At 40.0% G+C, this 24,468-nt stretch overlaps 1 protein-coding gene across 2 annotated transcripts in view; it reads right to left on the reverse strand.

Annotated features, from left to right (window-relative positions):
* Window positions 1-345: 345 nt before the first annotated feature.
* Window positions 346-24,468, reverse strand: part of PRKD1 (protein kinase D1) — a 65,882-nt gene continuing 41,759 nt past the window's right edge. For both annotated transcript variants that reach the window (XM_054380682.1, XM_054380683.1), the window contains 11 exons: window positions 22,730-22,853; window positions 21,851-21,928; window positions 20,826-21,105; window positions 18,444-18,496; window positions 16,438-16,510; window positions 14,920-15,026; window positions 14,370-14,531; window positions 13,110-13,208; window positions 11,746-12,013; window positions 1,849-1,934; window positions 346-1,006 (listed from right to left, as the gene is read on the reverse strand). In XM_054380682.1, coding sequence (XP_054236657.1) covers window positions 788-1,006; window positions 1,849-1,934; window positions 11,746-12,013; window positions 13,110-13,208; window positions 14,370-14,531; window positions 14,920-15,026; window positions 16,438-16,510; window positions 18,444-18,496; window positions 20,826-21,105; window positions 21,851-21,928; window positions 22,730-22,853 — 1,549 coding nt within the window. In that variant the 3' untranslated portion in view covers window positions 346-787. The remainder of the gene's footprint in view (window positions 1,007-1,848; window positions 1,935-11,745; window positions 12,014-13,109; window positions 13,209-14,369; window positions 14,532-14,919; window positions 15,027-16,437; window positions 16,511-18,443; window positions 18,497-20,825; window positions 21,106-21,850; window positions 21,929-22,729; window positions 22,854-24,468) is intronic.

Raw genomic sequence — 24,468 nt, forward strand, 5'->3', positions numbered from 1 at the left:
TTCACCAAACAAACTTATTTTAACAAGACTTTTATTGAAAACATACATATAGTCAACAAGTTATTTAGCTTCTGAATGCACATATTAGAGAATATTCATATTAGAGAAGAATATTTTAAGAAAAGGGGAAATAAAACCCTTATATGCTGCATATATGCTTAAGAGCAAGTTATGCTATGTGTTATGTGTGTGTATCTCTGTACACAAAGAGGCAAACACAACACACACAGGTTATCTGATTTGAAACTGTACAGTGCTATGCAAGTCATTACTTTTTCCCTTTTTTTTTTTCCTAACCATTTTTTTTTTTTGGACACTAAATAAAGCTTTTTATCCAAACGGTAGAAGTTGTTCACAGAACAGCAGTTATAATCTACTCCTCAAGAGTTTGCTTACAATTACAATACTAACGATGCACAAAAAAATAAAACCAACCCCAGATCTTCATGGGAAAGTTCTCTCTTACCAAAAATGAGGCTCAAGTAAGGAAAACATTCGTTTGCAAAGGCACCGTGGAGACAGGGTTTAATACATTAAATACAACATGAATCATTCACAATAACAAGTTTAGTGTTTCTGGGAACTTTGGTAAATACAACACAGTTGGTCACACAAAAATATTTCTGTTGATTTGTCTTGGCAACTCAGATACATCAACAGTGTAACAGCATAACAGCTTTGTTCCCATCTGACAGAAAATAATGGCAGTTCTGCAAGGCAAACGTTAAACCTGACCGTATGTATTTATTAATTCCACAGTGTTTTGACAGATTATAGGGGATGCAACTTAAAGGATGCTGACACGCTCACTGAGGGCTTTCATTTCTGTTTCTTCTAGCTTGGTGTTTTCATTATGGTTAGCACTTGGACTGATAAGGTGAGCTGGATACTGCAATCCGTGTTCTCCTGAATACTGTTCCCATCGGGAGTCATCACTTTCGTGGGTGATGTAACGTTCCCCCATTTTGCATTCAAGTTCCCTTAAATCTAACCAGGTTTGATAGTCCTGAAATAGAATAACAATATTAATTTTAAAGTTCCTAAAAGAAATGACATTCTCTTCTACTACCAACAATATGCAAAGTGCTATTAAGTCGGCAAGCTAAAGAGCAGGCATCCCTAGTGCTCCACAATGGAAAAATTGTATTCATTAATAAATATGAAACCTGCCCACAGAGACAGGTTTCATCTCTAGAGGATTGTTTGAGAAATTAACTTCGTAACACTCTGTCATGAGTTACAGGTTATTTTGCAGATTGTTACAGGTTATTCTGCAGATTTCCATAATATCTAAATGAGGCACAGTGCTAAAACAATTCATACAATCAGAGAATCATACCCTTCAGGTATTGGAAAGCTGGTCTCATAGCATCACAGAACAAATCAAAGAAACACAGAATGGTTTAGATTGGAAGGGACCTTAGAGATCATCCAACCTCCCTGCCATGGGCAGGAATGCCTCTCAACCAGACTTGGCTGCTCAAGGCCTCATCCAAACTGGCCTTGAACACCCCCAGGGAGGAGGCATCCACAACCTCCCTTGGAAACTATTAATGTTAAGTCAAATGACTATAATGGCTTTTTTATAGATATCATATTCTAAGCAAACAAACAAAACAATTTTGTAGTGCATTTTGAAAACACAAAAGAGTTTAGTATTGGAATCTAACTAATTTCAGAGATCACAGAGAATCTATAGGGGAACTGGTGAAGAAGTATTAAATTTTCCAGATCTGGAAACATCAGGTTTGTAGATTTGCTTAGATTCTACTGCACTTAAAGATGAAATTTTGTTCTATTCTTAGAGCCTAAATACATTAAGAAAAAAAAAGTAACTTGGAGCCATACCTGTAACCATGGGTGGCTTAATGTTTTGTCCACACTGTAGCGCTTTCTCATTTTCACTTGCAACAAATTATTGATGAGATCAATAGCTGGAAAGAAATAATATTGGAAAAAAGTCAGTTTGAATGCAGTTGTTTCAACTGGGACTTGTAAACAGGGGGACAGACAGATGTGGCAGCTGTAAAAAGAGGACAGTTATCCCTTCTTACGGCAGCGTTTTGCAAACTGCAGTCAATACTGATATCCCTGAAGGTACCCAAGCAACCCTTCCTCATGGGATGACAACTGTTTTACTAATCAGTTGTCCACTAACTAGCATATTGTCTACCTCTGGGTTCTTTTGGCAGGCACACAGCAGACTGAATATAATTCTTACTCAGTTCCTGCTCAAGTGACAAAATCTCACGTGAAGACTACAGTACTCGTCAAGCACCGTAGTAAACATATATACACGTGTATGTATCTCTGAGATTCTTAGTTAGCACTTTTAGATGACTCGAGAGCAGCTCCTTCCCATGCACTGAGTGGAGGAATTGGGGTTTATAAGTCACTAAGTCTTGCAATACTGTGTTTTTGAAATGAGCATTGTTTCTGCTGCTAGTCAACAGACTTGTGTTTCACAGTGGTGAGGGTACTTACAGACTCAGAAATTGCATTTGGTTGGAAAGGACCCTCAAAGGTCATCTCGTCATCTCCAATTAGATCAGGCTGCCTAGGGCCACATTGAGTCTGATCTTGAGTGTCTCTAGGGAGAGGACTTCAACCACATCCTTGGGTAACCAGTTCCAGTATTTTACCATTCTCATTGTAAAGAGCTTCCTCCTATGTCCAACCTAAACTTACCCTGCTCCAGTTTCAAATCATTGTCCCTTGTCCTGTCACTACAAGCCCTTCAAAGCAGTCCTTCCCCAGTCTTACTGTAGATCCCCTTCAGATACCGAGATGTAGCTATAGGATATTGAAATGTAGCTATAGATGTTGAAATGTAGCTATATTTCTTTACAAATTCATTAATTTCTGTGTTTTTGAAGGATTAAATGATTCACTGAAGTTACAGTTATGGCACTAGGGCCTAAAGGGAAGAAGTCCATGAGTCAATGACCAGTGCACAGAACTGCACTGAGTGACCCATTTGAAAAAATCTCTGGGATTGCTGAGCTTTGAATGCACCTACTAAAACCATTTTAAAAACAAAAGAAATAAAAGATGAGGCTATTATGAAAGGTTAAATTCTGTTCTAGGTGGTGCTAAATGCTTGGCACATGTTCTTAGCTTATTGTTACAGAATAAATGACTGGCCACAAGGATTTGTATCACTGCAAGTTTCCCATTTCATCACAGTATCTTTGGGCTTGTCCAAAGCAGGATGATTTACATCTTTATTTGTTTGTATCATGGTGACAGTGAAAGATGGTCTTGAAATTAACATAGAAACATGGCATCACCAAGTATCATTCAGTATGAAACACATTAGACGGATATTGTTGCCAGCTGGGTATTGAAGGAGCTGAATAATCATCTTGTCTATTTTAAAAGCAGATGGGACAGATTCTTTAAACCATCAACCATCTCAGCAACATGTGAAAGCTTTTATTTTTTAACAGAGGCTTCCTCTCCCCAGAGTCAGTTTGCCAACTAGAGCTTTCTGCGTTTTTCTGCCATGGGGCAGAGGACAACAGGCACAATGTTCAGGAAAATGGGACAGTATATGGCAGCCTACCTGGATGTATGCAGTAAGCATGAACAGATAAAACTATTCTCAGCAATAGCAGACTACCACTAAAGTACTGACTTCCTGGTGCTGAATATTATCTTGGAAATCAAAGCAAGAATGGGAATGAGATAAGACAAATCTCAGGACTTCTGACAAAGGCAGCATCGCCAGAGGTTCTGAGTCATGCCCTTCCTGGAGCAGATGGTCCTAATTTTACTTTTCCTGTTGTGGACAAACAGATTTTTAGCTACTGTTTTAGTGTAGAGTCCAGTTCATGCTAAATTCTCTATCTTATCTTTATTTTGTTCCCTCTCAAAATGCCTGTGAAGTGGATTTCATCATTTACTATGAATCTCAGTTTGACAAAGAGCTCAAGAACTTGATGAAAGAGTTGACTGTCCTGAGAGCTGATTTCAGTCAGCCAACTATTGAGATGTAAGTGCACATATCCCATGATGTGGCTCTGTAACTGCCAAGAACTACTGAATATTCATCCTGCCATGGAATATTGACAATGTCTCTATTATGTATTTTGTCCAACCCTTTGGAAGCAGATAGGACAAAACTAAACCCAGCTATTCAGCCTCCCTTTAGTTACACCAGGATGAAGACCCCCTTTGCCCCTTTTTTTCATGTTAGGACAATGGCAATTTCTTTGTATTTTGGGGGAAATTGCTGAGGCATTGACCTAGAAACAATATCAAGAGAAGGTACATAAAGAAGGACAAGAAAGGAAACCCAAGACATGCAAAGGCAGCTTCACTGGATGGTTAGGATTGTCAGTATTGAGCAATCACTTGCTCTTGAGAGAAGTTTACACATTAAGTCTGCTTGTTTCACCACTGGAATATTGCTGTCTGAAACAAGCTTTGGTGCTTTAGTTCTTTATCCAGGGTTCCTTTCACCAGGGAAGTTTCCAAATATCACTTGCCTCTTAGCAGTAAATTAGCACAAATGCAACATGACAACTATGAAGACTTAGGGCCCAAACTATCTGATAGAATTCCATTCGTGAAGAAACAGATCAAATATGAGTTTCAACAGCAAAAAGCATTTGCTAATTTTTGCCAGGAAGTCATGCAATCGAAGAAAAGCTACTTCTCAGGCTTAAGAGTTCTGAGTATCAGGAGTCAAGATGCAAGTGGTATGTACTGGCAAAGTAAGAAAAGGGCAGCACTGTGTAAAGGAAAGCAGAACCTAGGGAGTTCAACACAGACTGGCTGAGTGCTGGAACTGAAGGATTAATGGATTTCCTTAGGGATCTGGGACACTCTGTTACTAAGAAAATTCTGAATTTAACTGGTGTTAAGGTGGCAACTGGTGTAGAGGTTCAGACACCAACAGGTTCTGTGAGACTTCTTAAAGGGAATGAGGAAAGGTCCTACTTACTCTCTGTGTTTCACCTTACAAAAAACTCCATCCTGTCCTCACAGTGTCCTGACATAGTTATCAAACATAGTTTGGTCTGGCTACAATTCATGTAAGATGTAAAACCAGAAAGATCCATGTTGACTCAATTGCTAACAGTTAGACTACTTTCTAACTCCTGATGCTTTTCCAGACACAGTGCTTAGGTATGAGCTATCTAATTTTTAAAATTTTTCTTTCCTTTTGAACTTTTGCTACCTTCTGCATTCCAGCTCCCAAATAAACATCTTGTTGCTTGGCAGTATCAGCAAAAGCATCTAATAGTCACTAAACCAAATATCCTTCACTCTAATCTGTGCACTATCCATTAAATGCAAAGAAGTATGTGATTTAAAAAAAAAATTACAGTATCTTAGCTCTTAATTGCTGATTACAATAAAAATAGAAGTAAATATGACAGTAATGAACTTCAGCTATTAACCTTTGTACACAGAATCATAGAACTGTCGGGGTTGGAAGGGACCTCAAGGATCACCTAGTTCCAACCCCTCTGCTATGGGGGCAAGGGATGCCTCACACTAGATCAGGTTGCCCAGAGCCACATCCAGCCTGGCCCTTAAAACTTCCAGGAATGGGGTTTCTGCCCTGGGCAACCTGTTGCAGTGCTCACCACCCTCATGGTTAAAAACTGCTTCCTAACATCCAATCTGAATCTACCCATTTCTAGGTTTGTTTCATTCCCCCTAGCCCTTTCACTATCTGACACCCTAAAAAGTCCCTCCCCAGGCTTTCTTGTAGGCCCCCTTAAGACACTGGAAGGCCACAATAAGGTCTCCTCAGAGCCTTCTCCTCTCCAGACAGAATAGCCCCAACCTTACATGAGTAATGGTCTGCAAAGAGTGTGGAAATAACTACAGTTGCAAGAATTTTTACATCCAGTTTGGTTCTTTAAGACAGAGTAATGGTCAGTGTCAGTTTTTGCAACAGGCATGCAAAATGTCCCAATACTCTTTTGTTAGCCATTCTGCAACAAATTACATGTCCTTGAATAAAAGTCTTTGTTGCACAGACATGGGCAACACACTCGGTTGATGATCACTTCCCTTAGTTTAAACTGAAAATTACAGAACAAAACAAAGAACTTGTAACTTGCACAGTTCTACTTAAAAGCACATCCACAAAATTTCAAGCAAGCAGGTTCCTTCAGTTTTAGCAGCAGCTAGCTCAGGTGTATCAGCTGTGTATGTTTGAGATCACAGCATCACAGAACAGTTTGGGTTGGAAGGGACCTCCACTAGGTCAGGTTGCTCAGAGCCTTGTCGAGCCTCACCTTGCATACCTCCAGGGATGTGGCCTCAACTACCTCCCTGGGCAACCTGTTCCCAGTGTTCCACCACCCTCATGGTAAAGAACTTGTTCCTAACATCCAATCTACACCTCCTCTGATTTCAAACCATTGCCCTTTGTCCTCTCACTGCAGGCCTTTGTAAACAGTCCCTCTCTATCCTTCTTGTAAGGCCCCTTCAGGCTGCTAGTAGGTCTCCCCAGAGCTTTCTCTTCTCCAGGCAGAACAAACCCAGCTCCCTCAGCCTGTCCTCACAGGAGAGGTGTTCCAGCCCCGTGATCATTTCTGTAGCCCTCCTCTGGACCCAATTCATCAGGTCCATATCCTTTCCCTGTTGAGGGTTCCAGTGCTGGACACAGTACTCCGGGTGAGGTCTTTACCAGAGCATAAAGTGGCAGAATCACCTCTCTGGATCTGCTGGCCACACTTCTTTTGATGCAGCCTAGGAGATCCTAACCTGGTATGGTTGTGAGTTAATCTCTCCCCAGCATCCATTGTTTTGAGGTTTCTGTCTTACCTGCCATCACCTGCTGTGACTATAGACAACAGCAGGTTTGAAAAAAACATTCTAAAAAAATTTGGTTTCGCTCAACTTGACATAAAGCTTCTTCCACTACTTCTCACTGTTCTACAACAGTGTTTCTAGGATTATCATATTATGAACATTCATAGCAACCAGCTATGATTCATTTCAGCAGTAAAAAAAAGTAGTCATGCATATTGCATTTTATACGGTCAGAGAACCTAGCATTTTTATTGTCACGCATAAATTAAGAGTTAGTATTAGTTCCTAGATGGTAGTTTAGCTGTTCTAAATTGACTGACTTCTCAGTTGCTGCCTTCTATTACTGAGGCATGTAATATAGCCTCTGGATGAAGGTACCACTTTAAAAATCTGCCTGTAAGGTACAATTCATAGAGCCCATTGTTAAAGACTGCTTGGACCCAGCATTGCCTTTTGGCAGTTGAGAAGCAATCAGTGTGTCACAGAGAAAGAAAGGAGAAGTTCACATTCATTTCATTTATGGTATGACATTTTTCAACATCATACAGTAGAATACTTTAAAAAATATCTCTTTCTCACCTGCGTTAAGGATAATATTTATTTTGTATTTATTTTATATGCAACAATGATACTTGGTCCAATCAATTTTGGTTACAAATTAAAAGTAATCACAGTCATGTATATTAAAACTTCTGTCATACTACTAAAGACAGAGGCAAAGGTGTTAAATACCTCAGACTCTTCCTCATCCTTGACTGCTATGCTCCTCCTGAATCCAACAAAGGAGATTCTCCTTAGTTCTGCTTTTGTTGCTAATACATTTGCAGAAACATCTCCTGTTCTCTTCAACAGATGAAGCCAAATCAATTTCCAGTTGGGCTTTTCTCCCTGCATAGTCTCACAACAATCTTGCAGCGGCCTGCCCAAGTGGCCTGCCCTTTCTTCCCATGACCATAGACCCTCCTTATCTCCCTAAGCAGCAACCAAACCTCACTATCCAGCCAGGCTGGCCTTCTTCCCTGCCGACTCATCTTTCAGCACATGGGCATGGCCTGTTCCTGTGCCATTAAGAGTTCCCTCCTGAACAGTGTTGAGCCCTCCTGCACTCCTTGGCCCTTCAGAACTGCCTCCTAAGGGACTCTAGCCACCAGTCTCTGAAACAGGCCAAAGGTTGCCCACCAGAAGTCCCAGGTGGCAGTTCTGCTGACCCTCCTTTTCTCCAGCAAGTGAGAACTTTCATTTCATGACTGGTGTGCCCAAGACAGCCCCCAACCATTACATCACAACAAGTCCTTCTCTGCTCACAAACAGCAGGTCCAGAAGGTGCCTTTCCTAGTTGTCTCTGCCACCAGCTGTGTCAGGAAGTTATCCTCTATACACTCCAGGAATCTCCAGGACTGCTCCCTCTCTGCTGTGTTGTATGTCCAGCAGACACCAGGGGAGTTGAAGTCCCCCACAAGAACCAGGGCCAGGGACTGCAAGACTTTTGCCAGGTGCCTAGAGAATATTTTATCTGTCTCTTCATCCTGGTTGGGTGGCCTATAACAGACTCCCATCAGAATATCTGCTTTGTTGGCCTGCCCCCTGATTCTTACCCATAAACACTCAACTCTATCATCACCATCATCAGCCTAAATACAATCAAAACACTTCCTGACATATAGGGCCATGCCATGGCCTCTTCTTCTTTGCCCATCCCTTCTGAAGAGTTTATAGCCATCAACTGTGGTGCTCCAGTGGTGTGAGATCCCACCATGTTTCTGTGATGGCTACTATATCATAATTTTTCTGATAGGCAATGGCTTCCAGCTCCTCCTGTTTGTTTCCCATGCTGTGTGCATTAGTGTAGATGCACTTCAGTTGGTCTAAAGATCTTGCCACCTTTTTGTAGTGACAAGTCCCAGTATCTGCCTGGCTCTTCTCAGGTGCTCTTGTGATTCCTTGCACTTATTTCTAGCCAGCCCCGTTTTGTGCCCTTCTCCCTTCAAATCCAGTTTGAAGCTCTTTCAATGACCCCTGCTAGGTCGTAGGCTAGGATCACTTTGCCTTCTGAGATGGGTGTATCCTGTCTGTTGTCAGCAGACCTGGAAGCTATGACTAAAGAACCCAGAGTTCTGCCAGAAACACCAGGCTTGGAGCCAGGCATTGATCTCCTGGCTCTTCCTGTTTATTCTGTCATCACTCTCTGTGACTGGGGGGGATACAGGAGAACACTCCTTGTGCTCATGATCCCTAACCAGTCATCCTAAAGCCCTGAAGTTTCTCTTAATTGCCCATGGACTACTTGTCCTTACTTCACCACTGCCTACGTGAAAGATCAGCAGTGGAAGGAGTCTGGTTTCATCGAGCAGGACCTGCCCTGCATGAACCCACGCTGACTGGGCCTGATCACCTGGTTGCCCTGCTCCACAACCTTCCCTGGCTCTCCCCATTCAGAAGGCAGGGAGGCCAGCCTTCTTCCCTGCTGACTCATTCTTCAGCACATGGGATGGCTTGTTCTTGAGCACTTAAGGCTTCCTTCTTGAAGAGTGTCCAGCCTTCCTGGGCTCCATGGCACTTCAGGACTGCCTTCCAAGGGACTCTGCTGACCAGTCTCCAAAACAGGCCAAAGTCTGCCTGCTAGAAGCCCAAGGTGGCTGTTCTGCTGACCGCCCTCTTCTCCAACAATTGACAACTCCCTCATTTTCTGATTGCTGTGCCCAAGATCCAGCCATCACATCACTCACAACTCCTCTTCTGTTCACAAACAGCAGGTCCAGCAGAGCACCTTACCTGGCTGGCTCCCTTACGAGCTGTGTCAGGAAGTTATCTTCCACCATTCTAGGAACCTCCTGGACTGTTCCCTCTCTACTGTACTGTATATGGTCAGAGATTACAGAAATTGGATGGAGCCAGCAGGTGTATAGGGCTCACAGATCTGCCCTTTGATGACCTGCACAGGGTTGCAGACCAGAGTAACTGACATGAGAAAAGCATTCCTTTATTTTCCCAAGGTCATCTGGAGTCTGAGTTCAATTCTGAGCTCTAAAAAACAGCATTATCAAGTAATGGATCAACTAACGCTTGGATCAAGTAATTGATCTGTTCAGTTTTTCAAGTTGTAGGTTAGCACAATATTGTGGCTCAGCAGCTAGCAATTAAAAATACATCACAAAATCATAATGCATAAGCAGATTTCAACTTAGCAATTTGGTAGTTGTGTTCTTACCCTCCCTTTTGCATGCCTGCAGCCTGATATCCATTTACTCTTAATGAAGGGGTCCTTTCCGACTTAAATCGTTTTACATATCTATGAAGGCTGTGAGATTCTATAAAAGGAGAGATAACACCCTAGTGGGTAAGTCTTCTTTAGGTGCTCTACTGAATCTTCACCTCTGAATGTAGAAATTAATCTTCTGTCTACCACAGTAGAAACTTGTTGGAGACAATTTCTTGCAGACTTTTCTGTGCTGATTGCTGTTTGCTTACTCCAGTGCCAGATAAAACATTGCTGCCAACAACTTATGTCAGCTTACACAGAAGAAGTGTGGAGGTTCAGGAGGACTTCAGTGTGTGTGCACATTTATAGCTTTGGGTTTTTTTTCCTACTTTCCTTCAACAGATCTCATCAAACTTCATCTGCCACTGAGATAAAACAACAGACAATGCTCTCAAAGCATTTTTCAGCTGATGATCTCACACAGCTATAATATACATATTATAGTAAATACACACACACTTCCCTAAGCTTTACTTAATGTGTAAGTTAAACATGTCACCTGAAACCCAGAAAAACAGTATTGTACATAATGGAAATTGTAAATGCTAATATTTTAGTTCAATTTGGTACATACTACAATTCAGAAAAAAAAATAAGGCTCTGATGTTTATAATGTCTCCTTTTAAGACTTATGAAGCAAACTTGCAAAAAGTTAAGAATAGAAAGATTAAAGAAAAAAAATGTTTCAAAGAAAATCGACCTGCCTGAAAATATTTTTTATCTCCAAGAAAATGCTGGTGAAAATAGAACTGATATTTTTATTAAATGCCCTCCTTAGTCGTGTTTAGAAACATCTTTAGCAGAATTCATTTACCTTCTTTAAAGATGTTCATAATGAATTATTCACATTGTTCTTTTGCTATCATAGAATCATAGAATGGTTGGAAGGGAGCTACAAAGGTCATCTAGTCCAAGCCCCCTGCAGTGAGCAGGGTCATTCTCCACTAGATCAGGTTGCCCACAGCCTTGTCAAGCCTGGGCAACATGTTCCAGTGTTCCACCAACCTCATGGTAAAGAACTTGTTCCTAATATCCAGTCCAAATCTGCTCCTCTCTCATTTCAAACCACTGCCCCTTGTCCTTGTACAGACCTTTACAAACAGTAGTCCCTCTCCAGCCTTGTTAATATCTTTGATGCCACTGACCAGAACTCTAGTTTCAAAAGTCTCATTATTTATCTCCAAGACTCCCCCATCCACAGAAAGACTCTTCTGTGCCACTTTCTTCACACTGCTCTTGAAACCTTGTCTCTTTGGAGTTGTTCAGTCTTTTTTATCTTCTCCACAGAAAGACTATAAAGCTACAGGATCCTGCTGAATGGAAGCTAAATTACTGGCACAAATAGAATGAGAAAAAGACTGCAGAAGCACTAGATCTGAAAGAAGTAGAGAAATAAATACAAGCAACATGAGTTCCAGCAGCTGGGGTTCCCCACAAGATTCTATAGCAACCCAATCTGTAGGTGGGTATGTGCTTCCTTCAACACCTCCTGGAGAGATACCATTCTAAAGGACTATGCCATATGCAGTCTATACTTGCTCTGCAGGAAATGTTTAAAGCAGCTGATGGCACAAAACAGAGACACTACATTCTGGTACATTATGGTACCTTGGAATTTCAAGTATTTCTTTTTTCTTTTTCCACTGGAATACAAAAGGAAAACAGTCTTTTTTAGCATTGATATAAAGCCAGCCACAAACAGACAGTACCTTCATGGGAAATTTCTTTCCAGGGATTAGGTGGATACATGAAAGCGGCATTTTGGATTTGGTCATGTATGTCTTCATCTTCATTGAAGGGAAAAGTTCCGCTGAGGCTTACATAAATGATGACACCCACAGACCACATATCCAGAGATCTGTTATAGCCTTTGTTCCTCAGCACTTCTGGGGCAAGGTAGGCTGGGGTTCCTACAACTGACCGCCTGAAGGATTTCTCTCCAATGATTCGGGCAAACCCAAAATCGCAGAGTTTTACCTGTTTGAAGAAAAATGTGTAACACAGACATTAGTTTTATTACCAAATACATAGTTGAGAAACTGTTATCATGCTTTAGCTGCAAAATGCATCTCTACTGCTCCTTTAACACACTTTTTGTTCATACTTCTCTTTGAGAGAAGCACCTTCATTCCATTGAGGCAGGAGGCTAGATTCACAGGCCATTGCATCTCCTTTCTGCCTCCCAGTAAATTCAGTAACACAGAACAGCTAAGAACAAAAGAAATACCCTTTTGGATGGGCCTAACAGCTCAGGCTCCTGGTGAAAATAGCATAAGAACACAGCAAATAGAAAAATTATTTTATCCATGATTTGTTTCCTAAATCAAGCAACTTGACAAAATTTAGTTCTTGAACTTCCACTTTTGTTTTATTGTGGACATGATTACACTCTGCCTCTGCAACCATCCTTGTCTGATTTCTTTGGAGGGACAGATTTAGCTAGTTAAACATTCTCACTTAACATTTCAGTATAGATCCTTCCTTTCCAATTATTGATATTATTTGTAAATTCTAAATAGTGCTCCTTTTGAATATAGTTAGTTGAAGGGGACTATATATGAGCTACAGATCAAAGACAACAGGAGCTGATTGATACAAATACCTCTTAATGAGAAACACAGCAGTGAGCCAGAAAGAATATTAAAATATTCTGCAATCTACCTGGCATTTAAATTCATCAAATTAAAGAAGCCTTTGTTCTTCATGAGCTCTAACTTCCAGAAAAATAACTCTTTCTGGTGACTGCTTGCAAATTGTTGCCTATCTGGACCAGATCAGCCATGGAAGCAATTTGTGCTGTACTAGTAAGCAAATTAGAAACAATTGCATAAGCAATTATGTCACACTTGAAAATCCAGCTTGATATTTTAGGCAAATGACAAAAGGTGAGGATTTTCAAACATGTCTTCTTTGGAGAGTTTTTTTGAGTAAGTGATCAGCTTTTTCTTATTTAAAATATCTGTGGAGCTCCCTGAAAGAGATGTAGACAGGCCACTAATCGCTTTTTTTGTTTGCTTGCTAATACTTATTAATGTGAAAAGAAAAATCTTAAGAAAGGACATTTTCTACTTGCCTGTGGGAAAGGATCAGCTGATGCCAGTAACACATTTTCTGGTTTGAGGTCACAATGAACAATATTTTTGAAATGAAGGTGTCTTAAAGCAACAAGGATCTGTGAAGAAACAAATTAGAAAGAAGTTTAGTTTAAAATGTCAGTATTTTTTGTTTGTTTCTTTGTATTGTTCGGATAATATTAGTGTCCAAAGAAGCAAGGAATGGTGTATAGGGAAATATCCCAACAAAAAGATATCTTCTGCAAAAATGTCCGGTTAACTTTTTTCTGTGTGAGATCTCTGGATACAGAACCATGTGCAAAATGACCTTCCAGATCTAAACTCACTCAAAAAAAAATCACAGAAATATTATGTGACCCAATTTATGCATTTTCTCGAGGAGAGAAAGCATAAGGAGTGTTGCATTCATTTCTACTCTGTTAGACACAAGAATATGGGAACAGAGTGTAGCAGATATCCATCCTACTCTCCTGTGGCTTTAACTCCATTCCTTGTGTCTGGTCAGGGGCTGGTAGAATTGCTCACTGTATTACAGGAGGCAATGCTGAGGAAGCTGAACAAACCTGGTAAGGCAAGAAACCAAATTCTGAAGTTGGTGTCAGTTTTGCCTGTAGGCAACCTACTATGTTCTACCCCAAATAATAAACCTCTACCATAACATTGTTGTTTCTGCTTATTTTTCCTGACTTCTTAAACACAGGCTGCCCTTAGATGGTTCACTATTCTATTGTAGATCTAAATTTAAACCAGTATTATGGGCATCCAAAGAAGCAATACGATAATATGACAACAGGAAGAACAACAGAAAAACCAAACCCAGAACACATTGTTAAGAGAAGTCATACAGGAAACCAGATCCATTTAATCAGGGCTAGCGAGAATGGCTCTCAGCACAGAAAATATGCACATAGCACAAGCTCCATATGGGGAAGTTCCAGAGGCTCACATTTCCTTCAACATTTTGCTATTAGTGCTTTGCCTTCCTTTTTTGTGCTTAATTCAAGCTACTGTAGCTTGATGGCCCTTTCCTAGTAGCCAGACAATTGTACATGTGTCTAGTCCTAGGTAATCTTACTGTTTTACTCCCCAGGCCATCTTACTGGTTTACTACCCATCAGATCATGTACACAAGACTGTCTGACTGTCCTTGATATTACACTCCATAAATCAGAAAGATAAACCATGCAAAAGCAAAACTTAAGAAACAACGATAACAACCCATCTAAAATCTCCCTCTAGGTCTATAATTAATTTCTTACCTGAGTTATTAAAAACTTTGTTATTCTCTCTGGCAATCTGCCCTTTTCACTTGATAAGATCATCTCCAGCATGTCTCCATGGAGTTTTTCCATAACAACAAATACACTTTCCGGTGTCTCAAACATACACTCGAGATTTACAACCCCAGGATGATGAAGATTCTGTTAAAGATAAACACAGCACTAGATTTCCTAACGTGATCAGTAGCTTTTATTATTCCATAGCCAGTCTTTAGGTTCCTCTAAACCAGACAACATTTATTTAAGTGGTGTGCCGAACCTGTACACAACAGGGATGAAATTTCTAGGGTCAGTACAGGAAAATGGATGAATTAGTTTAGCAAACACATTTTCCTTGTTGTGCCTGATGCATGAAACTGCAGAAAATGTAACTCCTAACATGACACTGGCAATGCATTTGGTCTTGGTTGTTTATGCTAGTGGTTATCAATTACGATTATTACAACTGTCTGGTATTTATAGGAATTTTAAAATGTGATTCGTAGAGCAAAAAAAAAAAAAAAAGAAAAGAAAAAGAATATAAAAATACCTGTAAAATTGCAACTTCATTACGAAGCTGACTTTCCTGTTTTGTTGGAAACCTTAGTTTGTCAATTATTTTAATGGCAACGTCTCTTCCTGTTTTGCGATGTTTTCCTGCAGGAATCGAACAAGAGGCCTCTATCAGTTAACGTCAATCATTCTGAAAGGTGTTCCACTTTCACTCAGTTGCACAAATGGCCACAACCAAGTAACTCCCAGAGGGGGTTTGCAACAAGTTAAATCATGAAGTTATTAAAAATTTACTGTCATTTCCCTTCTTTGTACCCTTTGACAAGAGAATCAGAGAACTGTTGAGGCTGGAAGGGACCTCCAAGGCTCACAGTCCCACCCCTGCTGTTAAGCTACTACCACTAGACCATGATCCTCAGTACCACATCCATGCATCCCTCAAATACCTCCAGGGATAGTGACTCCACCACCTCCCTGGGCATCCTGTTCCAGTGCCTGAGCACCCTTCCTGTGAAGAAAATTTTCCTAACACCCAACCTGAACCTCCTCTGGCACAAACTGAGGTAATTTCTTCTTGTCCTGTCTCTTGTTGCATGTGAGAAGAGACTGACCCTCACCTCGCTGCAACCTCCTTTGAGGGAATTGTAGAGGGTGATAAAGTTCCCCCTCAGTGTCCTCTTTGGAAGGCTAAACAGTGCCCCGGTTCCCTTCTCTTCTCTGCTTATCAATCAGCTGACAAAGCAGTTTAAACATGTAAGAAACACATATATGAGAAGGAATTGTAGAGGGTGATAAAGTTCCCCCTCAGTGTACTCTTATGAAGGCCAAACAGAGCCCCAGTTCCCTTCTCTTCTCTGCTTATCAATCAACTGCCAAAGCAGTTTAAACATGTAAGAAACACGAGTTAGATTTCTCATACATGCTTGCCCATATACTTAAGCTGCATTCTCTGCAGCTAGCAGGTCATAGCCTTAAGTCCTTGGGTAGTAGCTCCAGACTAGCAAATAATGCCTGCGAGTGTGTGTACCAGGTTTATCAAAGAGCTGTAGAGATTCTTCAGTGAGAAATTTGTTGTTAGTTCTCACTTCACACTGTCTCAAACAACTGTACCTAAATACATACCCAAAAACTGCTGAAAAAAGAAAGGAAAAGAGAGGAAAACCAGCTAAGAAAATGAAAAAGAAAAAAAAATAACAATTACTGAAAAACAATGAAAAAAATCTCACAAGAACATGCCAAGAAGTTTTTTCCCCCCTGCCAATTAGAGTTCTCAAAAAGAACAGTTTTCTGCACTTCAAGGATTTTTTTTGACTAGAACTTATAGATGATATGAAGCTATTAATATACACTGACCCACCACTGGCTAGAAAACTTCATGATACAAATAGACTGTCAACAAAAATCAGTTCCATTAGATTCTCTGTTTAATGAACACTGCTTATATATAACCCAATGGACACTAATTTCTGTAACAAAACATTTCAGACTTCAAATACTTTCACCATCCAAGAAATTTTCTGTCTAAACATAACTGCACAACACACCAAAGCCTTACCTCCATAAACAATTCCAAACTGTCCTGAGCCCAACACCTCGTCTGGGAAGATTTGGTATACAGTGCTAATGTCCTGTTTACAGAAATATAACAAATATTAAACCCTGAGATAAGGAAATAAAATTTGTATTTAATTGTTTTTTGGAGGGGTTTTGTGAGTTTGTTTTTTTTTTTGGGGGGTGTTGTTTGTTTGTTTGCTTGTTTGTTTTTTTGTTTTCTGGTAGGAAGTAGCTTACTTTTACCACAGTACATTTCAAAACATATTATCTGCAGAAAACATTCCCAGAGGTTTTCTTAAAATCCGTATTTTCTGCAATTGCTGTAAAAGATGTCAAACAGTTGATCAATTTCAGCCACTGCCATCTTCCAGGCAAGTAGTCCCCAGTGTGCAGCATTGCACTTAAATTTTGTGAAGATGAAAATACATACGAAAATAAAAGAGAGTCTTGTTAGCAACATTCTACACAGATGTCCAGGATCCCTGCTCTAGGAATTACTGCTGGGTTTTATGAAAAGGGAGATCACAGGATCACAGGATGATAGGGGTTAGAAGGGACCTCCAAAGATCGAGTCCAACCCCCCTGCCAGAGCAGGACCATAGAACCTAGCACAGGTCACACAGGAACACATCCAGATGGGTCTTGAAAGTCTCCAGAGAAGGAGACTCCACAGACTCTGGGAAGCCTGTTCCAGTGCTCTGTGACCCTCACAGTGAAGAAGTTCCTTCTCATGTTGAGGTGGAACCTCCTATGCTGTGGTTTCTATCCATTGCCCCTTGTCCTATCACAGGGTGCAACTGAGCAGAGCCTGTCCCCTCCCTCTTGACACCCAGCCCTCAGATATTTATACACATTTATTAAATCCCCTCTCAGTCTTCTCTTCTCCAGACTAACCAGCCCCAGGTCTCTCAGCCTCTCCTCATAGGGCAGTGCTCCAGTCCCTTATCATCCTGGTAGCCCTCCCTTGGACTCTCTCAAGTAGACCCCTGTCCCTATTGAAGTGGGGAGCCCAAAACTGGACACAATTATAAATTTTACGTTTTCATGAAAAGTTTCTATGTCAGTTCATGTGGGCTGGCTGTGGAAATGCAAGTGGGTTCTTACAGAAAGCTTTGTGATTGCAGTAGTTCTGAGCATTGGCTTTTTGTGTTTGTCCACTGAGAGGGCTGAAATATTCCATCCATGCCAGAGTGGAATTCTCATGTCTCACAATTTCTTAGTGCCTAAATACAGGCTGAAGAGCAAGCTGTTAGCGTTCAAACCTCAGATCCTGGAGCTCAATTTCATTTCTGATATTTAACCAGTGGCATATACAATGTAGAGTAAAAGAACACCCAGGAGTTGATAACAAAGGCTATCTCACTTTTTCTTAGAAAACAGATGGACACCCCCTTAGCAGGCCATCTTTTTCTGGCCAATGTCAAAGCTGCTCCTAAGCTTTATTTGGCTGCAGAGAGTCCTGTTTGCTTCCACTGCCCATGAGACAGAACACCAATATGTGACTGTCTACCTGGACCACATATCCTGTGCCTAGCAGCCCTAGTGTAAAAGAAACCCAGAATTCTTGACTTTCTTTTTATTCTTTCTCTATGTAACAACGTAAGTAACTCTCTGATAGCATTTCACCTTCTTTCAAGAGAGAATACCACAGTGATGATAGGGAATGGTGTATTTATCAAGGTTTCTGATCAGCTTTACAAAGCTCAGGTGACAAATCTCATGAACAAATAACAGTTTGCTTTTCCTTTTGGTAATTAACATCCTGCAATAATCCATAGTGAAATTCTGTGCTAAGTGAAATTACCCACACCTAATTCTTGCATCCCAGGAAAAGGTGCCATGAAAATGTTTTTTCTCAAAAGTTAGCAAAGCTGCTTGTTACTTTCTACAAAGTGAGTGACAAACAGCTGATGGCAACTCCCCTAACATTCCTCTTTGCAAAACAGATCAATGACTTTGCAAGCTTAATCACGACATGTGTAGCACCAGCATCCAGAGCATACTCACCACATTTTCTTGAACTTGGCAGTTTGACACAGAAATACTGATGGATACATCCCCTGGGGAAGAAAGCAAAATATTCTTTAGACTGCTGTGCTTTTACTTCAAACATGTAGTAATAGGAAATGACATGTACAGTGCATCAGTATCTATGACAGCTCTAGAAACTGGACCAATTAGGTCAGCTGTTCATCTACAGCCCAATCTAAAATCAGACCAGCCCATAAATACATGGCTTGAATTGTTGTTGAATTACTGTTGAAAGCAATATGCATTTCAACTAGCTTAAGAGACATTATTAAAACACATAATGCTTGCCCTTGTGTTTTAATACAACAAATACCTCAAGCTCTGCAAGTTCAGAGCTGAGGATGTTGCCAGAAGCATTTTGAACTGCAAACATATTGAGGAGTTCAATAAAACATGAGAATATGGCCTTTGCTAACTGTATTACACAAAGATGTCACACAGGGGAGGGAAGAACCCTTCTTTGGAGCACTGCTGCTTCTGTATCCCACCCCTGTCTAGAATGCTGTTCATGCTGACTTTTGAATTGGTTTAGTGCAGACTGGTTTTAGAACGGAATGTTTCAGTTATGCAGAGGCTATTTATCATTGACAGTTTGTTTTCAGAGGTCTGTGCAGGTTTGTGTACATAGCACAAAGCATGGGCAAAGATACAGCTAAGTCTTACATTTTGAACAGAAGACAGAATCACAGAATGTTAGGGGAACCTCCAGAGACCATTGAGCCTAGCCCCCCTGCAAAAGCAGGATCACTTAGGGTAGGTGATGCACAGGAATGCATCCAGGGGGGGTTTGAAAGTTGCCAGACAAGGAGACTCCAGAAGGTTGCTATCGTTCTCACTGCTCACAGGAATTTGTTCTAAAGCCCTTAATTTATTACCTTAATTTATGAAGGAAAAAAAAACAGTCCAAAGAAAAATACTAACTTGTAAGAAACATTTTCAACTTCCCAAGAGGGAGAGGAGACAGCTGTCATTCCCAGTCCAGCAGCTTAGGTGATTTGTTTAGGTATCCTGGGATCAAACCGGGCCACTAGCCTGACTGAAATGACATCCAGAATTTGAGACTATTTTATGCAGGAAACCAGTTGAGAAAGAAGAGGACAGAGCTGATCTAATCTGCCATGTGAGCTGTTGTGCCTGGAGATGTAATGCCACAGCCTGTTGTATTACTTGGCTTCTGAAGGGCTTGCTGTCTCATTAGCATCGGGTGCTGCATCGAGAGCATCCAGATGTCAAGTGCTAAAGTGGCTGGATATCGCAACGAAAGGTCTAATCCAAATTGTGTAGACAGATCCTAATTTGCTTTACACTGGCTAGGCTGGGTACAGGCAGCAGAGCAACCACAGCAGCACATGTCTAGTGGTTGGGAATTGTTTGCTTTGTGCTATTTTGTTATCAATATCTGAGCTAGATTCAAACGAGTTGCATGTTTGGTTTACCTATGCTATCGTCTTTACTAGAGCGTTACCCAAAGATATGTAAATTGGAGGCAAAGATATATTCATTCCTTTTGGTCCTGGGTAACCACCATGCCTTGTCGTGCTTAGAACAGCTGTTCTTCACACTTGAGCTCATTTCACCTCAGCATGGAACATTTGTGCTAGTTGTACAGCTAAATGTGTTGAAAGGGAGCATATCATGTAGGCTGCAGCCACCTAAAGAGTGACAAGCTGCTTCTGCAGACAGCTAGAAACAAAAATTACAGTTGTGATGGGGAAGATCTATCAACTCCCTAACAGAGCTAAGAAAATGTAATACCTCAACACAAGAAAGCTATTACCTGCTAATGTGGATGAGATGTCTTACAAATATTGAAACTATTCGCTTGCTAACGAATCTGTATCGTGTCTAGATACATAGAGACATTGTATATAATCTGTATATGCCTTGTATGTATCTGTATATACCTGTATATACCTTGTATGTACCTTCTATATACCTTCTATATATCTGTGTATCTCTTGTATATAATCTCTATAATACCTTCTATATATCTTGTATATAATCCATATATACCTCGTACGCATCTGCATGTCTCCTGTATCTTGTATAGATACAGATACAGATATATAGATACAAGATATATCTGTATCTTGTATAGATACAGATACAGATATATAGATACAAGATATATCTATATCTTGTGTAGATAGAGATTTGTACAGATGTCCCAGTATGAACTGGAAACACACAGATGAGAGACTGTGGTGTTTAAAAGCAACATGCAGACAAGTGATAAGCTGTGACAGAATAGGCTTTACTAGCTGTGCAAAACTTCATTTCAATGTGTGTAAAAGATTGAGCCATGTCGTTTGTGATACGACTCTACTTAAATGAACTGAAGGAAATGAATTGACTTACTGTGCAGGCTGTTTCCTGACCCAGCTGATGCTCCTTTAGGGATGACAGGCATCAGGGCATGCTGTATTGCCAGCTCCCATGTTCGTGCCACATCGATGCCAACACCACTGGTGATAACATTGTTATTCAGTGGAATGCTTGAGATGTTCTCTATGTTTTCTCCAACATAATAGACTATGTTTGCTGTGCTTATTTCAAAACAGTGAGGATTGGCTCCTTGAGGCAGCAAAGTGAATGTTTTTGCGGGTTCCAGAGACAAAATTTCTGACAATGGGATTTCCTAAAATGAAAAAACTCTTTTAGTTTCTGAGTAAATATTATCAACACATAAAACTAAACCATGAACTTTAACTGAGTTATTATATTAGCTGTTGCTTTTAACCACATGCTTCTTGTACAAACAAGAAGGCTCTTGTCACCTGAAACTCCATTAAACAAAGCATGGTTGATGGTAAAATAATGAAAGTTTCTATCCAAAAACCAAGTAGAACTTCTAATTATTTCATTAAACTTATAAAAGAGGTGCCATCAGAAAAGAGCAGGACCATCCACGTATCAAGAGAACTCCGTTAGAAAACAAAACATTGTTGACTCCTTATTTGAAAAAGAATTATTTGCAATCAATAATCTGCAGAATAAGTCTATTCAGCATTAAGATTCCAAATCCACCTTTCACACAGGTGTAAACTTGATTGCTTCATCATGTGTCACTGTCATCATGTGTCACTGAGATATTTCTCCAAGAGGAAGCCATATGAGAAAGAGACTTGTCATTATTAAAATTTATTGCACTAATGCCTAAGGAGTTTAACTGCTGCAGGTAAAAGGATATAAGCATCAAAAGAACCTTTTTACAACCAAAATGTCACAACAGAATGTCCAAAGCACAGAATTACGTCAGTGAATGGATGTGAATAAAAACAAACACAGATCGAACATAGATACTACTAGCATACTTTTAGTAAGTATCTATTAATTCCTTATATTCTCCTGGTACAAAAAAGATATTGAACAGTATTCCTTACTTTGTAATATTTGCTTCCAGTATCATTTTGAAAGAGTGTAATGCATTTGCTGTCCAGTCTCCAGTAGTGTCGTTTCCTCTGCAACAAAAAACAAGGGAAAACTCTTTCTAGCATCTCCTAAGTGAATTAATAAAATTCTCATTTCTCAAAAGCAGCACTTTCAAAATGCTTTGCTTATGTTTGAAGAGATGGGAATTATAAAGATTTATTTGCTATTACAAACTTTTATGAGGACTTTCTATTTGAGTTTAGGGTTTACAGAGTTACCTTCTGTTGTTCTGGTGATAACCAAGCTCTGTTCAAATTGTCCAAGTTAAAAAATTAAGTATGTCACTTCTATGTCTGCATTAATTCAGCACAATTTGCTACTGGTGTGATGCTAAAATAATTAAACTTTCTTCTTGTATCAGTTTTAACACCTTGGTTTGATTTAGAAGGCCACATACTGAAGTCTTTATTCCTGTATGAGCAGGTCAAAATGGAAATAACTTTTTTCTACACTAAATTTTGTCTACCAAAGTCTCAATTCACCTAACAGTAAGATATCTATCTAGGACACTGAAGCTGGAACATAAAAGCTACTTTCCATGCCCCTAAGGTGTTAACATTATTTTTTACTTTCTCTAGAATGTCTTCACTTTTTCCTGCCTATGATAATGCAAGTGACATATACAGATTTTTTTTTGGTTGAACTTTCTCCTGTTTCTTACAAACACAGCCAGTCCTCACTTATGACAAGAGTCAGAGCTTCAAGAATCACAAACACTGCAAAAAATGCCTTGCATCAGTGGCTGTAAATTATCAAAGTATTGTTAGGATTTGATTCTGTACTATCATATAGTATGTACAGTAAGACAGGTCTCCCTCAATGTTTCTTACCAGTGTGTCCTTGCTTGTATAATGAACCATCCAACCTTCCTTCATTACTGTGCTACTCCTCCTTTTTGTGTGCTTCACAGATTGTACCACTCTCATTAATGGAATATTGTTGCTGGTTGAAGGGCTTCAGAATAAATCAAGAAAGACTTTTAGAAAGGAGATAACTTTGGACAAATAGAAAGTATTTTAAAACAATATATATCTTTATCTATCTATCTATCTATCTATCTATCTATCTATCTATCTATCTATCTATCTATCTATCTATCTGATACCACATTTATATTTAGCATCACTACCAGACCTGGACTGGACACTGTTTTGTTGGTAAGTGACAAGGGCCTCAGCTAGGGTGTGGAAGCCACAGCTCAGGGCTGTGCTATGCGTGATTTGGAGCACTACTTGATCTTCATTCTCTCATAATCTAAGTAAACACTGTCCATCAGATTACTGTCCTGTGACCTTTCTTGGGTTAGAGCATGCAATGGAGTGATGATGATTTACAGAGCAGAAAATGTGTCAGCTGCCTAGCTGCACGTATCTTCACAGGGCACCGCTGAGAATCTGCTGGAACCACTCAGGGAAAGAGGTTTAAGCTGATACAGTTTATCCTCAAAGACTTAAAGTCTCACTGCCTTGCACTCCAGGGTACACGTGCTGAAACTACACCACTCAGATAACATGCAGTATGTTGGGAAGGGTTGGGAACTTGGCAGTGTGACTGACAGCACCATCAGATAAAAACTGGACTATCTAGTTAGAGAGGTGTAAGAAGTAACCAAGCCCATCTTCCCACTTTCTTTGCTATTAAGAGGTAAATTCCTAAAGTAGATTCTGTGTAATGAAATACGGACTCACAAACTGCTCCAATCCTAAACCTAAATACTTAGTTATCCCTGGCAGAACTTTTAAACAGAGATGCTAAAAAACATGAAAACACAGTACAGGGAGCTGTCCTGCCTGCAAAACTATAGGTGCACAACTCCCAAGAAAAAAACCACAAAGGGGCAGAAACTGCCCAGGAAAACAATAATATCTTAAGTTTCAACAGTTGTGACTGTGGATGTCTGCAGATGGCCTTGATTCACTGAAATGCATACTGGAAATAAGAAACATGTTAAGAATTAGCAGCTTCCAATCAAAATGCAAAAAGTGTGATGTCTTGAAGTTTCATTAAGACTTTTACATAGAGGTATCACCTCTTCCTTGCCTAAAATTGATCAAATGAGCTGTAGTTCCTATTTAATTACTTCTGTGTGCACTGACATGAGGCTTACTGTTTTATTTGTATTTATATATACTGTTTAAATAATTATTGGATGTGGAGACTACTCTTAGAAATAACTGTGGGAAGGTATTACATTACAATTAATTACAATTATTATACTCATGGGAAGGAAATACAGGGATGCCCTCCAACTAACTAAAACACATACCTTGGTTATTAATGTTTTGATTAATTAAAACTGGGTACTTCTATTTCTAAACCCTGGAATGCTGTCCATTTATTCCATTCTGAATGTCCAAATTGTATCAATACACTGATTTTGTGCTGTAAGAACAGGCTTATGTTCCAGTGATATGAGGTGTCTATTGAGAGTGCCTATGCAGATGAATATAACAGCAGGAAAAATAGTTCACTGCTGCATGAGGTAAAAGTGCATGTTGCTGAAATGGATTGCTTCCTATTAATGCAGTGTGTTAGTAACAGAGAGCTAGGGGGAACACATTATTGAAAC

This window comes from Indicator indicator, chromosome 4, assembly GCF_027791375.1.
Source record: "Indicator indicator isolate 239-I01 chromosome 4, UM_Iind_1.1, whole genome shotgun sequence".
Taxonomy (NCBI): domain Eukaryota; kingdom Metazoa; phylum Chordata; class Aves; order Piciformes; family Indicatoridae; genus Indicator; species Indicator indicator.